The sequence below is a fragment of the Sturnira hondurensis genome, unplaced genomic scaffold, assembly GCF_014824575.4.
Source record: "Sturnira hondurensis isolate 20B ecotype Veracruz unplaced genomic scaffold, ASM1482457v3 Scaffold0022977, whole genome shotgun sequence".
NCBI classification, from domain to species: Eukaryota; Metazoa; Chordata; class Mammalia; order Chiroptera; family Phyllostomidae; genus Sturnira; species Sturnira hondurensis.
Window position 1 is genome coordinate 494411 of NW_028095608.1, and position 14129 is coordinate 508539.

At 47.0% G+C, this 14129-nt stretch overlaps 2 protein-coding genes across 3 annotated transcripts in view; one reads left to right on the forward strand and one right to left on the reverse strand.

Annotated features, from left to right (window-relative positions):
• The first annotated feature begins 2395 nt into the window (after positions 1-2395).
• COA6 (cytochrome c oxidase assembly factor 6) lies at positions 2396-10140 on the forward strand. Its single transcript, XM_037037348.1, has 3 exons — positions 2396-2593; positions 3070-3228; positions 8745-10140. Exons 2-3 carry the CDS (start codon positions 3085-3087, stop codon positions 8838-8840), a joined length of 240 nt encoding a protein of 79 aa, XP_036893243.1. The 5' UTR covers positions 2396-2593; positions 3070-3084; the 3' UTR covers positions 8841-10140.
• Positions 10141-11382: 1242 nt separating this feature from the next.
• TARBP1 (tRNA guanosine 2 -O-methyltransferase TARBP1) overlaps positions 11383-14129 on the reverse strand; it is a 62336-nt gene continuing 59589 nt past the window's right edge. For both annotated transcript variants that reach the window (XM_037037345.1, XM_037037344.1), the window contains exons 27-30: positions 13573-13764; positions 13269-13393; positions 12687-12823; positions 11383-12338 (exon numbers count right to left, since the gene is read on the reverse strand). In XM_037037345.1, the coding sequence (XP_036893240.1) occupies positions 12119-12338; positions 12687-12823; positions 13269-13393; positions 13573-13764 (674 nt within the window). In that variant the 3' untranslated portion in view covers positions 11383-12118. The remainder of the gene's footprint in view (positions 12339-12686; positions 12824-13268; positions 13394-13572; positions 13765-14129) is intronic.

Genomic DNA, 14129 nt, shown 5'->3' on the forward strand with positions numbered 1-14129 from the left:
AGAGAAAACTGGTCCAGAGGTTCTTTCAGGACTAAAATGTAGACTTGCAAGTCTTTCTGATAGAGGTGGCACTGAAGCTGAGAGTGTGTCTGCTCACCCAGAAACACAATGCAGAGAAGAGAAGGACAACGTGCTGGAGCACGCCTGCAGGTAATGGGAAAAGAGCACGGAGCTCTGACATTCACTGCAGCCACACTGCCAGCGACGGCATCTTTCTCCTGTTGGTGTCCCTGAGTAAGTGTCTCTGACAACCGCTTTGTAAAGCGGTCAGATTATATATAAAAGTCCGTGGGCAGCAACAGACAAACAACCCACGCATGCTCATTGCTCCTGGGTCTGTGTGGCCCTGTGTACCAGCGGCGTGGGACCTGCTGAGTTCGGACTAGAGCCTGCCCACCTGCTGCCTCCTCTGGATGAAAACAGCCAGCACTGATGCCAAGCTCCCACCTCCTCCTGGGGACTCCTCAGGGTCTCCTCTCCCCTGCAAATGGGCTGGAGATTACGCCCGCTTTGTGCCATTGGATGGCACCCACATTCTTTTACTGGCCCATATTGTAGAAGGTGAATTTGGCCTTTGCATTTTCTATCCTGCATTGTTTTCCCCCTTATCAACACATCAACACTTCTCTTTTCTAGCTTTTTCTCTGTTGGCTGAGCCACTGTTTCTCTACTGGTGAACCCTTGGGGGTAAGGGCGGGCACTATTCCCGAAGTTCCTGTAACCTCGTTGGTAATTCTTTGTGCCTTAGTCCTACCATGGACCAGGAGGAACTGCTTCGCCACACACGTGGCAGTTAGTGTGAGCCTACTGACTTTTGACCTAGCTGAGCATTTAAGGAGTTAAATCCATTAAAAATGTAGTCATCACATTACACGTGTTCTGTTTTTACCTCTGCGCAGTAAAGATGAACTTTCTCAGGTCAACTACTCTATGTAAACATTGTGACATACATCATTCACGTAGAAAAGGCAGGCACCCTTGCACAGTTTATTTGAAGAATAATTATAAAGGAGCACCCAGCTCCTTTATAATTATTAAAGGGCATGGAGCCCGGTCAGCACTTCAGAACGCCCCTCTGCACCCGTCCTGATCGCATCCCGTTTCTCTTATCAGTTTCACCACTTGTGCACGTGGCCTGAGCAAGACGATTGCATTTTGCTGGGTTTGAACGCTGCGCCAGTGCAAACACGGGGTGTCTGTTCTTTTGTTGACTCGCTTCTGTCACTCAGCACTGAGCTGGATCCTGTTGCCGTGAACGACCACAGTGTGCTGCTCCCTGCCGCGGAGGCTGTCACACATCCCAGAACTTGACCAGACCATAACTCCTCCTTCCGATCGTGGGCTCGAGCTGTGTTGTAGCTGCACCGGACAATAGACAGTGCGAGGCTACTAGGTACCGCCTCGCTGCTTTCCAAAGCGGTTGTATCCATTTCTCCAGGGGCCCCTGTGCGGGGGCCCGCCCTTCCCACTCCTTAATACTGGTGACTGCCATCCATGTGATCGCTGCTCCGGTGGGCATCCGGTGCTGCCTGGTCTTTCTCATATTCCTTTCCGTGGTCCCCAGGAAGGATACGCGTGTGTGCAGATGGGTCACTTGCAGTTCTTTGGTGTCCTGCCTCTTTAAGCCTTTTGCTTATTTTTAAAATTAGGTGCGCTCCTTCTTACTGATTTGTAGGTACTCTTTATATATTCTGGGTACTAAGTCTTCCTTCATTTTATGTTTTCCACATTTCTCCTACAATGTGTTTCCGTCTTTTCCACTGAATTTTAATGTCGTTGAATTTATTTTCCTTTAAGGCTAAAAAAAATCTTCTCGACACCATACTCATAAAAAAACAAACAAAGAGAAACCATTCCTCTGTACAGGTCCACGTAATTTATCTGAAATCCATGGAGTCTCCTGTCACTACGTCACCTTTTCCACCAAGTGAGTTCCACAGAGAGCCCTGGCCGGTGGCTCCGTCCTCGTCCTGTAACCAAAACGCTGCAGGTTGCCCGCGAGCGCCCGCAAGAGGCAACCGATCCCCTCTCCCTCCCCTCCTCTCTCCCTTCCTCCTTCTCTACCAAGCAATGAAAAAGGGGTCCTCAGGTGAGGATTTTTAAAAAGTTCCAAAGAGCTAGGTCCAGTCCTGCTGCCTCAGGCGCAGCCTCCCCATGAAGCCTCCTCCGAGAGGCCGCCTCGGGGCAAAGTTCGCACCACGAGCCTTCGGGTGGCGCTGGGCCAGACGCTGAGACGCCGGTCAGGAAAGGGGCGGAGCTCATCCCGCTTGAGAAAAACTGCCGGGACTCGCGCTGCGGGAGTCTACGGACCCCACCTCCTCAGCCCCCAGGGACCGCCCCCCTCGTCGAACGGAGCGGAAGTCTCTCCCCCGATGCGAGAGCGGAGCCGGAAGTCCCGCCCCCGGGCCGTCCTCAGCCGCGGGGGAGGTTCCTTGTGAGGCCGGCGAGTCAGTTGTTGGGAGTTTTGCGTCGTCTGAGCTTCAACCTGCGGTCAGCGCCAGGACGTGGCGCCGCGTTCTCCCCACGGTGCTAAGCGGTGCGGCCCTTGCTCCTGGTCGGTGCCGAAGAGGACCGGTTCTGGGCGGGCGGGGAGGTGAGTGCGCTGTTGGCCGGCTAGCGGGCATGTGTGGGGTGGACCTGGGAGGTCGCTGACCTTCCGGAGTCGCGGTTACTCGCCTGCGCGACGAATAGACGCTCAGCTCTGCTCGGTCATTTTGCTCCGTTTACTAATAGGGAGGTCAGATTGGTTCAAACAGCACCTGGTAAAAAGGGCACCTCTACCCCCGTTTTATCGATGGGATAATGGCTCGAGAGAACCTGGGCGCGACCCTCAATGACAGCGAGAACCCCTGTTCTGAGTGATCCCGAGCCCGCTGCCGCGATGGGCGGGGTCAGACCGGGTGGGAAGTCTCAGACCCCTGCTGGTCCCGTGCTGTGGGTGTCGGCTGAGTAGTTTCAGCTGCACCGTGGAAGTCCCAGGTGTAATTCTGAAAATCGGGCGTTGGCAGAACTGCCTTAGTTGTGTCTGGCCGCCGCCTTGTTCATGGCAGATGTTGCTTTGGCCGGCAGCTCCAATCCGCCGGGATGGCAGCCCCGTCCATGAAGGAGAGGCAGGCCTGCTGGGGAGCCCGGGATGAGTATTGGAAGTGTTTGGACGAGAACGAGGGGGACGCTTCACAGTGCAAGAAGCTAAGGCGCTCCTTTGAATCAAGTTGCCCTCAGCAATGGGTAAGTCACGCTTGGACATGTTTCTTTTTGCTGTTGAAATATTTAGAGGGTACTGTGTGAGTGGCAGGCCATGCAGTGAAGGCTGTCTTAGGCATGTCAGGTCAACAAGTCAGCAAATCAGCAGAGGCTGTGAGAGGCAGAGAAAACCTCGTGTGGTCGCCCAGGCTCGTTTTATGTCCTTACATCAGGCCGACCTTTGGGGAAAGTCACCTGGCACTTTAAGGATCATTAAAAAAAATTACATGAACATAAGCCCCCAAAACCCAACCCACTAAACTGGTGGACTTCTCCAGGATCTTCCCAAGGGCTGATATTTAATCTTGGGCAGGAGCAGGTGTATCCATTGGCCTAGATCTGCTGTCAACAAATTAAGTGCTCCCAGCTGCCCACCCAAAACAACATAGTCATGTACCCAAAGTATAATGAGGAGTTTAGAAAGTAAATGTTCGTGTGGTAGACTCTGCCACCAGTTGCCCCCAAGGCCTCCCTGACAGGCGTGGCCTGAAGGAGGACACCTGCACCCTGGCCAGCCCTTCCTCCTCCTCCACAAGCGCTTGTTGCGCTCTCTAGTGGAGTGTTCACAAGGACAGCCTCTGCACAGACAGGACTCGACCTTCCCTCATGTTCTCCCACGCTCCTACTTCAGGGAGCCCCAGCATCAGCACAGTCCCAAAGAGTGGGGTGCCAGCCTTTGCCTGGAGAGTTGTGGAAGGAGCGCTCTCAGGAGGGAAGCTTGGTGACATCTGAACCCTGCAGTGGGGATGGACCCGGGTGCCTGAGGAACAGCAAGGAGAGACTGGCAGAAGCTAGGGTCAGGGGTGCTGGGAGGCCACAGATGGTGACTTTGAGTCTGGGTGGCATGGGAAGCCCCTGGAGAGCTTAGAGTCAGGAGACAAGCGAGGGGTGACAGTCGGTAAAAAGTCTGTGAAATCAGTAAGGTGTTGGCATCAGGGGCCTAGTGGGAAAGTCCAGGGCGGGGGGGTGGTCAGGGTGGTGGTCGGGGTGGAGGCCCAGCATCAGGACTATAGAAAGGATGCCTCTGTCGGTGAGGTTAGGGTCCAGACTTTGGTCCTGGAAGGTAGGAAGCTTGGAGGACAAGATGATCAAAGAGGTCAAGGGGCTGCGGGGGGCGGGGGGGCTGGTATTGGCGGGGTCAGCCATGTGGATCCTGGCCTCAGACGAGCGCTGGCATGCTGTTGGACAGGACGGTAATCGGCAGAGTGGCAGAGAGGCCCAACAAGGACAGCAGAGGGGAGCACAGCCATGCTCTCACCGGCTTCTGCCTCACCACCCAAGTGAGCCTGAGACTGCTTCTCCTGCTCAGCCTTCCCCTGGCCCCGCTTCACCCCCCTTTACCTGTGCTCTCTTCTCAGTAGGACCTCATTGACCTCATTGAGGCCTCACTCAATAGCCTCGACTGAATATGGAGATGTGTCCAGAGCTATGTGGAGTGGGGGTGGTGGTGGGAGGGGAGAACTGGAAGTACTGTTGGAGCGCTTCTGTGTGAGACGGTGGCCCCGTGGGCTTCGTCCTCACCCAGGCTGGTGAGGTGCCTGTCCCACAGAGTAGGGACTGAGGCTCAGAAAGGCGGGGTCATTGGTCCAAAATCAAGTGGTAGAGGGGGTCTGAATGTAGGTCTCTGCCCCCAGAGTTTGTGTCCTGTTACTCAGCTCTGACGTTCCAGCATCGTCCACCAGAGTGCTCCACAAATACAGCAGCCAGACATCTGGTCCCACCATCCACTTCAGAGACTTTTTCCTGTACCACTTTAAGAAGTCTCAAATTACAAGTTGTGACATGCACAAGGACTGCTCTGTGTCTAGTGGAGTGGTCCGGAGGCCACTCACATTGCACGCACACAGTGCTTCTCAGGAGATGCTGGTTGATTCATAGCCTTTAGAAAAAGTGCCATGTGTTGGGGCCTTGGACTGTTCCCAAATGAGGAGGTGGGGGCTGGGCAGCAGCACTGCTCAGGTGAGGGGGACGGTGTGGTGTGCACGGAGGCCAGCAGCCAAAAACGAGCACCTTCAGGGAGTGGGTGGCTCTGTGCAGGGGCAGGGGGGTGAATTCACAGGATGGACAGGTGGGCGGAGACCAAGTCACGGGTGGCCTGTCTTATTGAGGAGTTCAAATGTTTAGCTTGAAGGCCCTGGGACACCCAGAAATATCTTTACAGGTCTTTAAAGAAGCCAGTGACAAGGTCAGATCTGGGTTTCCGAAAAGTGACCCTTGGCGGCAGTGTGACAGATGGATCAATAAGGCAGGGGAAGCAGGCAAAGAGCTGCTAGAGCAATGCCGGTGTGAGAGGGCCTGTACCGTGGGGACCTCAGGGGAAGGGGGTCTGCGTGTCTGGACAGAAAGTGCCACTGCCACTGAGGTGGGTCCTCAAGGGGAAACGCGCGGGAGGGGCTCAGTCCTGGGCAAGCTGGGCGGAAATGTCACAGAAACTGAATGGACATGTCCATTAGGCCGCTGGGGGTGGGACAGGAAATGCAGAGATCTGCCGTCTACCACAGACGTGTTCAGGACATTGTGCACTCCTGCTGTGGCACCCCTTACCTGTGACAGCCTACCTGTCACAGCCACCCCGACCTGAGGCCACCAGAAGTCTGCAGCCTGACAGACTTGTTGACCAGGGAGACCACATACCCTGAGGAACTGGGGGCAGCTCACCAAGCAAAGGGAAGGCTGTCGGAGGGTGGAGGGAGGGTGGGGGGAGGGGGGGAGGGTGACACTGAAATGGAGGGGTTTTGATAGGCTCAGGGTGAAATGGGCTGCTTGTAACAACAGGTCCTTGTCAGCCTGGACTGAAGTGGACTGGGTCCTGCTTCCCATCGGGATAAAAGCTGTGCACTTGTGTTCAGAGACCCCTCATCGGGAGCCTGGGGCCAGAAGTCCGGGCTGCAGCTCTGTGTCAGTGCCTTCGAGCCTCCAGGGAAATGTGGGTCTTCCCTGCTTACCGCTGCCCCTTCGAGGGGAGATTTCCCTCAGTCTGTGATGTCGGGGAACGGGTTCCTTAGTAAAGAAGAAAGGGGCAGTCACTCAAATGGGTCTCTTAGGGAAGAAAGCCCACGGCGGTCATGTGTCACTCTGCAGCTGCTCTGTCTGCATCTCATCCCAGCGTCAGACGGGGCTGGGCCAGTTCCTACATCTCGGTCTAAATTAGTTTTCACTTCCTGAGGCACCACTGAAATATTGAAGGTTTAATCCTAAGAAACAGTTCTTGGGAATGAACTAGTGTGTTCTATTCTGACAATGTGTTGTGCTCTGCCTTTGCCTTGTCCGCAGAGCAGCTCAGATACAGGCCTGAGGGGCCTGTGCTCAGCCTTGACCTCGCACCACTGGGATTGTACTGCCTCAGAGCGTGGGCCTTTAAAATACTTCACGTCTTCTGTTTACTTTTTAAGTTTACCCATCCCCCTACTCCCTCGCTTCTGTCAACGTCAGCTTATTCTCTATGGTGGGGGGCTGATTCTGTTTTGCTTTGTTTATGTGTGTTTTGGTTTTTTTAGAGTCTACATACAAGTGAAATCAGTAGTAGTTCAGTAATTCTCTGACTTATTTTACTCAGCCTAATGCCCTCCAGGTCCATCCATGTTGTTGCAAATGGCAAGACTTCATTTTTTTTTCTGCTGAGTATGTATGTATTTCTCCCTGTTGTATGTACAGGCCACAGCTTTTTTTTTAATATTTTATTTTTATTTAGTTTTTAGAGAGAGGGGACGGGAAGGAGAAAGTGGGAGAGAAACATCAATGTGTGGTTGCCACTCATGTGTCCCCTGCTGGGAACTGGCCTGCAACCCAGGCATGTGCCCTGACTGGGAATCCAACCAGTGAACCTTTGCTTCACAGGCCCGTGCTCAACCCACTGAGCTACACCAGCCAGGGCCAGGCCACAGCTTCTTTATCCGAGAATCTGTTGGTGGGCACTGGGGCTGTTCCATGCCTTGGCTGTGGTAAATGATGCTGCAGTGAACATAAAGGTGCATGTAGTTTCTTGAGTTAGTGTTTTTGTTTTATGTGGATAAATAACCAGAAGTGGGATTGCTGGGTCATAAGGCAGTTCTGTTTTTAATTGTTTTGAGGTAACTCGATACTGTTTTCCACGGTGGCTGCACCAGTCTGCATCCCCACCAACAGCGCATGAGGGTTCCCTTTTTCCACATCCTCACCAGCACTTGTTTGTGGATTTATTGATGGTAGCCATTCTGACAGGTGTGGGGTGCTATCTCACTGTAGATTTCATTTGCATTGTTCTGATGACTAGTGACGTTGAGCACCTTTTCATAAACCTACTGGCCATCTCTGTTCTCTTTGGAAAAATAACTATTTTTTTTTTGAAATTTACAGAATTTAGTTACCTTTCATTAACTGTATTAATCTTTACCTTTATACTTTCTTTGTTCTGAAATTATATTTACTTTTACTTTTTTCCCCAAAAAACTTTGTATTATTGAATCCTGTTTGCTAATATTTTGTTAAGAATTTTTGCATCAAGGATATTGGCCTATAATTTTCTTTTTTTTGCAATGTCTTTGTCTGGTTTTGGTATCAGAGTAATAGCAAAGAATGAACTTAAGTCTTCATAGAGTAAATTTGGAAGGATTCGTTCTTCTTCGATTTTTGAAATAGTTTTAAAAGGATAAGTATTAATGCATCCTTAAATGTTTGGTAGAATTTACTTTTGAGGTTGTCTGGTCCTGGATTTTTATTTATTGGTAGTTTTTTTTTTTAATTTCTGCCTCAATTTTATTACTAGTTATGTCTGTTCAGATTTTCTGGTTTTTACTGGTTCAGTCTTAACAAAGTTATGTTTCTAGAAATTTATTCTAAGCTTAATTTGTTGGCTTGGTGTTCTTTGATAATTTTTTTTAATATTTCTGTGGTGTTGGAACTTCTTTCATTTATGATTTATTTGGGCTTTTTCTTTTTTCTGATGAGTTTGGCTAAAGGTGTGTCAATTTTGTTTATCTTTTCAAAGAATGAGCTCTTAGTTTCATTGATCTTTTTTATTTTTTATTTCTATGCTGTTTATTTCTGATATGGTCTTAATTATTTCTTCTCTTTACTTTGGGTTTTGTTCTTTTTCTAGTTCCTTTAATTGTAGACTTAGATTGTTTACTTTGGCTTTTCTTGAGATGGGCCTGTATAGCTGTAAACTTCCCTTAGAACTGCTGTCCCTGCATCCCTAAATTTTTGAAAAGTCATGTTTTCATTTTCACTTGTCTCAGGTGGTTACTTCTTTCCTGTTTGGTTTTGATTACATCTCTTAAGGTTCAGGGCTTATTCGGGTGTTCGGCAGGATCTGTCATCCAGAAAAGCTGATGATTGACTGGTCCGCACCCACTGTAGGACTTCTACATCAGACACACTCATCCATTCAGAGTGGTTCTGGAACCGAAATGACCTGTACTCCTTAGGTAGTTTGTATTGAATAATGTGCTACATTTAAAGCTGTACTTTTGTTTATCTATGCTGCAAAACTTGCCCTGTTTCAAACCCTTTTTTCTCAACAGATAAAATATTTTGATAAAAGAAGAGACTACTTAAAATTTAAAGAAAAATTTGAAGCAGGACAATTCCAGCCTTCAAAATCAACTGCAGAGTCATAGGCTGTTCCTGGCCTTTTCAGAGAGGGAGAAGCTGTTCTTTCCAGACATTCGAAATCGCTCCGTCGGGTGTGGGACAGCCGTGGTTGGAATCATGGTGAACATCAGCACTAACTGCGTCTGTGTACACAACTTAATGATTAAAACGATTGCACAACAGGAGATCAACTGTGAAGAATTGGAATAAAATGGTATGAAATATGCTTAGTTTTACTTTAGTAAGAAGTCACTATTTTAATAAAAAAATTAAAGCCTATTATAAAGTACCTATTTTTTTAGTTAGAAGATGGGCATAGGCAAATGTAAGATACTGAAAAAAGTAGGCTGTTATAAATTATGTGTCCTGGGAGTTGCCATTTTAATACAGGCACACACACAAAAATAAGGGTTGAGAGAATGTAAAATAAGAGAGACTATCTACAAAAACTTAGCTAATATCATACTCAATGATGAATGTTTTTTTTCTTCCAAAAATCAGTAACAGGGTAAGGCTGTCCTCTCTCACTTCTGTTCACCGGTTTCCTAGCTACCTCACTAAGACAAAAGAGAAATAAAAAGCATGCAAATTGGGAAGGAAAATCAAGTCTATTCATAGATGATAGTATTATCTCTAAAGACAATCCTCCAAAACCAACAGAAAAATAAATGAATCTTAGAAAAGCAGCAGGAAACAAGGTCAGAATATAAGAGAAAGTCTTACTCTGTGTACTAGCAATGAACAATTGGAATGTAAAGGAAAAAATACATCATGTACAATAAAATTTTTTTAAAAAAGGAATGCTTCAGTATACAGCTTACAAAATGTTTGACACCTTCAAAAACAAACCCTTGAAATCAGAGAAGATCTAATTAATTGGCAGTAAATACTGTGTGCATGGATTAGATGACTCAGTACTGTGAAGATACCGTTAAATTCTCCCCGGTTTGTTTTATGGGTTCAACATAGTCCCAGTCAAACTTAACAAGCGTTTTTTGTAGACAAGGACTAATAACAAACTGAGTCTAGAATTTATATGAGAGGGCAAGGGACCTCAGAGAGCCACATGGTTCTGAAAAGAAGGGAGCTGGAGGACTCACTGTGTAATCACTGCAGTAATCCAGGCGGAATGGCAGTGGCGGGACTGGCACCGCGCTCTGCAGACAGGGACAGAGCCCAGGGCCACACCACACAGAGTCAGCTGAGTTTGCACGAAGGTGAAGGCAACTGAAGGGAGAAAGGACGGTCTTTCCAACACACGGCTAGAAAAACTGGATGTCCACACACAAGAAAAGGAATCCTGATGTTACCTCACACCTCATTTTTTTTAAAATGGATCATAGATTTAAATATAAAACTGTAAAACTTCTAGAAGAAAATGTGGAAGAACTCTACAAGATTTCAGGTTTGAAAATGAATTTTGAGATAACATCAAAAGCAAAATCCATGAAAGGGGAAAAAAGCATTGGATTTTATCAAAATTAAAAATTTTTTGCTCTGTGAAAGATTCTATTAGAACAAAAAAAATTTCAGGCTGGGAAAATATTTGCAAATCACCTAACAAAAAAGTTGTATCCAGAATAAAGAACTCTTAAAACTCTTTAAAAAAACCAAATCGCCCAAGTTTTAAAAATGGGCATAATGTTGTGATAACCAGTATTAGGTATTATGTAAAGATGTTTCATATTATTAGTAGAGTACGGCAAGTGAAAAGCACGTCGATCTGTCACTGTACACCTGTTAGAGGGAATTACAAGTGGACCATACTGAGTATGGATGGAGATGCACAGCAGCAGAAACTCATCCAGCCCTGGGGGGAATGCAAAAGGGCAACGTGCCTTTGGAAAACAGTTTGGAGTTTGTGAAGTTAAACATATGCTTGCCTTGTGACCCAGCGTCCCACTGCAGGTATTTTACCAAATGAACTGTGTGTGTGAGTGTTTCTGGCAGCATCACTCCTACTTGGCCAAAACTGGAAGCAGCCCAGGTGCCTGCAGCAGAGGAATGGATACACTATATAGTACGCTTAGGCACGACCACGCAACAAAGAGAAAGGAACAGCTGAGTCTCCCAACACCACAGGCAAGCCTTAAATGGGTTTTNACAAAAAAGTTGTATCCAGAATGAAGAACTCTTAAAACTCTTTAAAAAACCAAATCACCCAAATTTTAAAAATGGGCATAATGTCATGATAACCAGTATGAGGTATTATGTAAAGATGCTTCATATTATTAGTAGAGTACGTACGGCAAGTGAAAAGCACGTCGATCTGTCACTGCACGCCTGTTAGAGAGAATTACAAGTGGACCACACTGAATATGGATGGCTGCACGCCTGTTAGAGGGAATTACAAGTGGACCGTACCGAGTATGGATGGAGACGCACAGCAGCAGAAACTCATCCAGCCCTGGGGGGAATGCAAAAGGGCAACGTGCCTTTGGAAAACAGTTTGGAGTTTGTGAAGTTAAACATATGCTTGCCTTGTGACCCAGCGTCCCACTGCAGGTATTTCACCAAATGAACTGTGTGTGTGTTTCTGGCAGCATCACTCCTACTTGGCCAAAACTGGAAGCAGCCCAGGTGCCTGCAGCAGAGGAATGGATACACTATACAGTACGCTTAGGCACGACCACGCAGCAAAGAGAAAGGAACAGCTGAGTCTCCCAACACCACAGGCGGGCCTTAAATGGGTTTTGCTGTGTGAAAGAAGCCAGACCCAGAAGTCTAGGTACATGCTTCATTTACAATTCTGGAAAAGGCAAAACAGGTACAGAAGACAGAACCTAGACTGTTTCTAACCATCACTGAACTCTGGGCAAAGGTGGCATATGAACATTTCATTTACAAACTTCATATGAATGACTGTGACCTTGTTCCTGGCTTTAAAAATAAATGGAAACCTATCACCTGAGTGTTCTGAACTTCCTAGGGAAGCTGGCTCAGCACCTTGCCCGGTGTGCTCCCTGACAATGAGTCCCACGGACCCTCCTTCCTGTAGAACCCTTGCTTCCTTGTGCTGTAAGGGACAGAGCCGCCGTGAACTGCCCCACTCCACAGCACGCTTTACCGATAACATTAGTTCCTAGGAAAGATAAGATCTTTCAAAAATATATATTTATTTCCACAATTGCTTAAAACATTTTACTAAAGAAGCAATACAATTTAGCTAAAAAAGTTTAAATGGGACAACACAGTAACGTGTTTAAGGCACATGGAAAAGTTTGGCATTAAATTTTAAGAAAAAAATGTACAAATTATCCCAGTAAATTTAAAATCTATTTCATTAGTCCATATAGTGTCCTTTTTAAAATGACATGTCCACAGCACCAGCAGCTGACCTCCGAAAAAGCTGGGCCTCACGCCGGGGCGCCCCCTGCCGGTGAAGCTGCTGCCGGGTGTACTCCCAGACCAGCAGCGCCCCACTCACGTGCACATTGAGTGAGCGGACGATGCCCTGCTGAGGGATTTCCACACACACGTCCAGCTGCTGGATCAGATTTGCCGGGATCCCCTCGCGCTCGTTTCTGATGAAAAATGGGAAACGAAAGGTTACTTTTCTTGGAATGAGCAGCATTTTTCTCAGGTGTTCTGAATGTTACTGGAAGAGACAGACTAACAAAATAAAGTAATTGTAAATTACCAGGAAAATAAGAAGATAAAAAAAGTTGACGGGTCAGTTCTCTGTTTACCTGAGTACCTCAAAGGGGTAAAATAAAATGAAAAGTAGAGGGCTTTCCGTGAACGTTATAAATCAGAGGTCAAGTGCAGGTGTAATATTAGGGGTCATATTGGGAGTCCAGGTAAACTGAGGTTTCTGAAACACCATCTACCCTGGGGCTGGCAGGAGTCACTGCCGGCAGAGAGCCGCGTACCCCAGCAGGAGCAGGGACTTCTCAGGAAAGCAGTACTGCGTCAGGTCGGCACTCCGGGCGGTCTGCTCCACGCCGATGACCGTGTAGCCTTGTGCTTTCTTCTGCTGCAGGTAATCCATCAGCTGTGGCGGCTTCACCTTCATTGTTTTAAAAGAGTAGAAGGTTAAATTACTCAGCTATAGCCCTGCTTGAAATAAAATCAGAGTTTTAAAAAAAGCTTTTATTAAACTAAGTTGTTTAAAAGTCTTTTTAAAAAGGAAAGGACAGAAATATACATTATAAACAAGAACTCCCCCAACTTCATAAAAATTTATGGAAATTATTCCTATATCAACAGTGAGTTGAGCAGAACTCATTTTCCTTACTGAAAAGAATTCTACATATTACCTATTTCTGAAAATACAACCACATGAAAACAATAAAGGAACAGGAGAACAGAATTGGGCTATATTTTACTTTTATTTTTGAACTTTTAAAGGCTGGACTACTATAAATTGCTGCAAATGAACTGCTATAGGAAGATGGAGTACTACAGTTTGGCAAAAAAGAATGAAAAATTTTAATACGTCACTTTCCACCCACCTCCACTAAAGGAAGCCACTGTTCCGCTGAGACACTGAGGTGCTGGAACTGCTTGTCGTGGACACACTGAAGGTTGCCGACCACCAGCACTGAGGCCCCGAAGACCTCGCAAGTGCGGCACAGCCCTGCACAGAACAAGCTGGAGTCACTGTCCCCAGCACAAGGCTGAGCGCATCTCGTCCCACATGTCCTTCTGGAGCACCCAAGGAGGGTTACACGTGGAGACACAGCTGGACATGGCAGTGCACCGCCTGACACTTGCATGATCCGAGATTTTAGGCAAGCCCCAGAATGCCAGTTTTACCTCCTAGATTGGTTGGCTTGTCAATGAGCGAGGCCACCACAATCAGTCCACCGGTGGACTTCCCCAGCTTGGAAGCGCGATCCCGAAACACTAGCTCCAGGTCCAACTCAGGAATGTTATTCTTCCATGGGATTAACTTCTTCTGAACATCCGTCCACTCGGACGGGTTGTCTGTCTCGCCTGAGTTAGAACCTGGGAAGGGAAACAGTACCACTAGACAGAAACCCACCTCTCGAGTCTCTCACACACTGTATACATTATATATGTTTTACACACATATATTTTAGAAGTTTGAAAAGATAGGATCAGGTTCATTAACTAAAGAATTTAACTTGGATTCAGACTCAATTGCCACTTTCAAAAGTGATTTTTTTTAAGTTTTCAAATTCAACTTGACCAACCAATATATTGCAGCATCTCATTAAAAACATCAGGTATTAAACACACTTTTTTTTTTTTTTACATTTTATTATCTCCAAAATTGGGAAACAGAATTCACTGGGTGTCATAGTTTGCTAGTATTTCTTAGAGGTAATAAAATACTGTGTATCTTACAA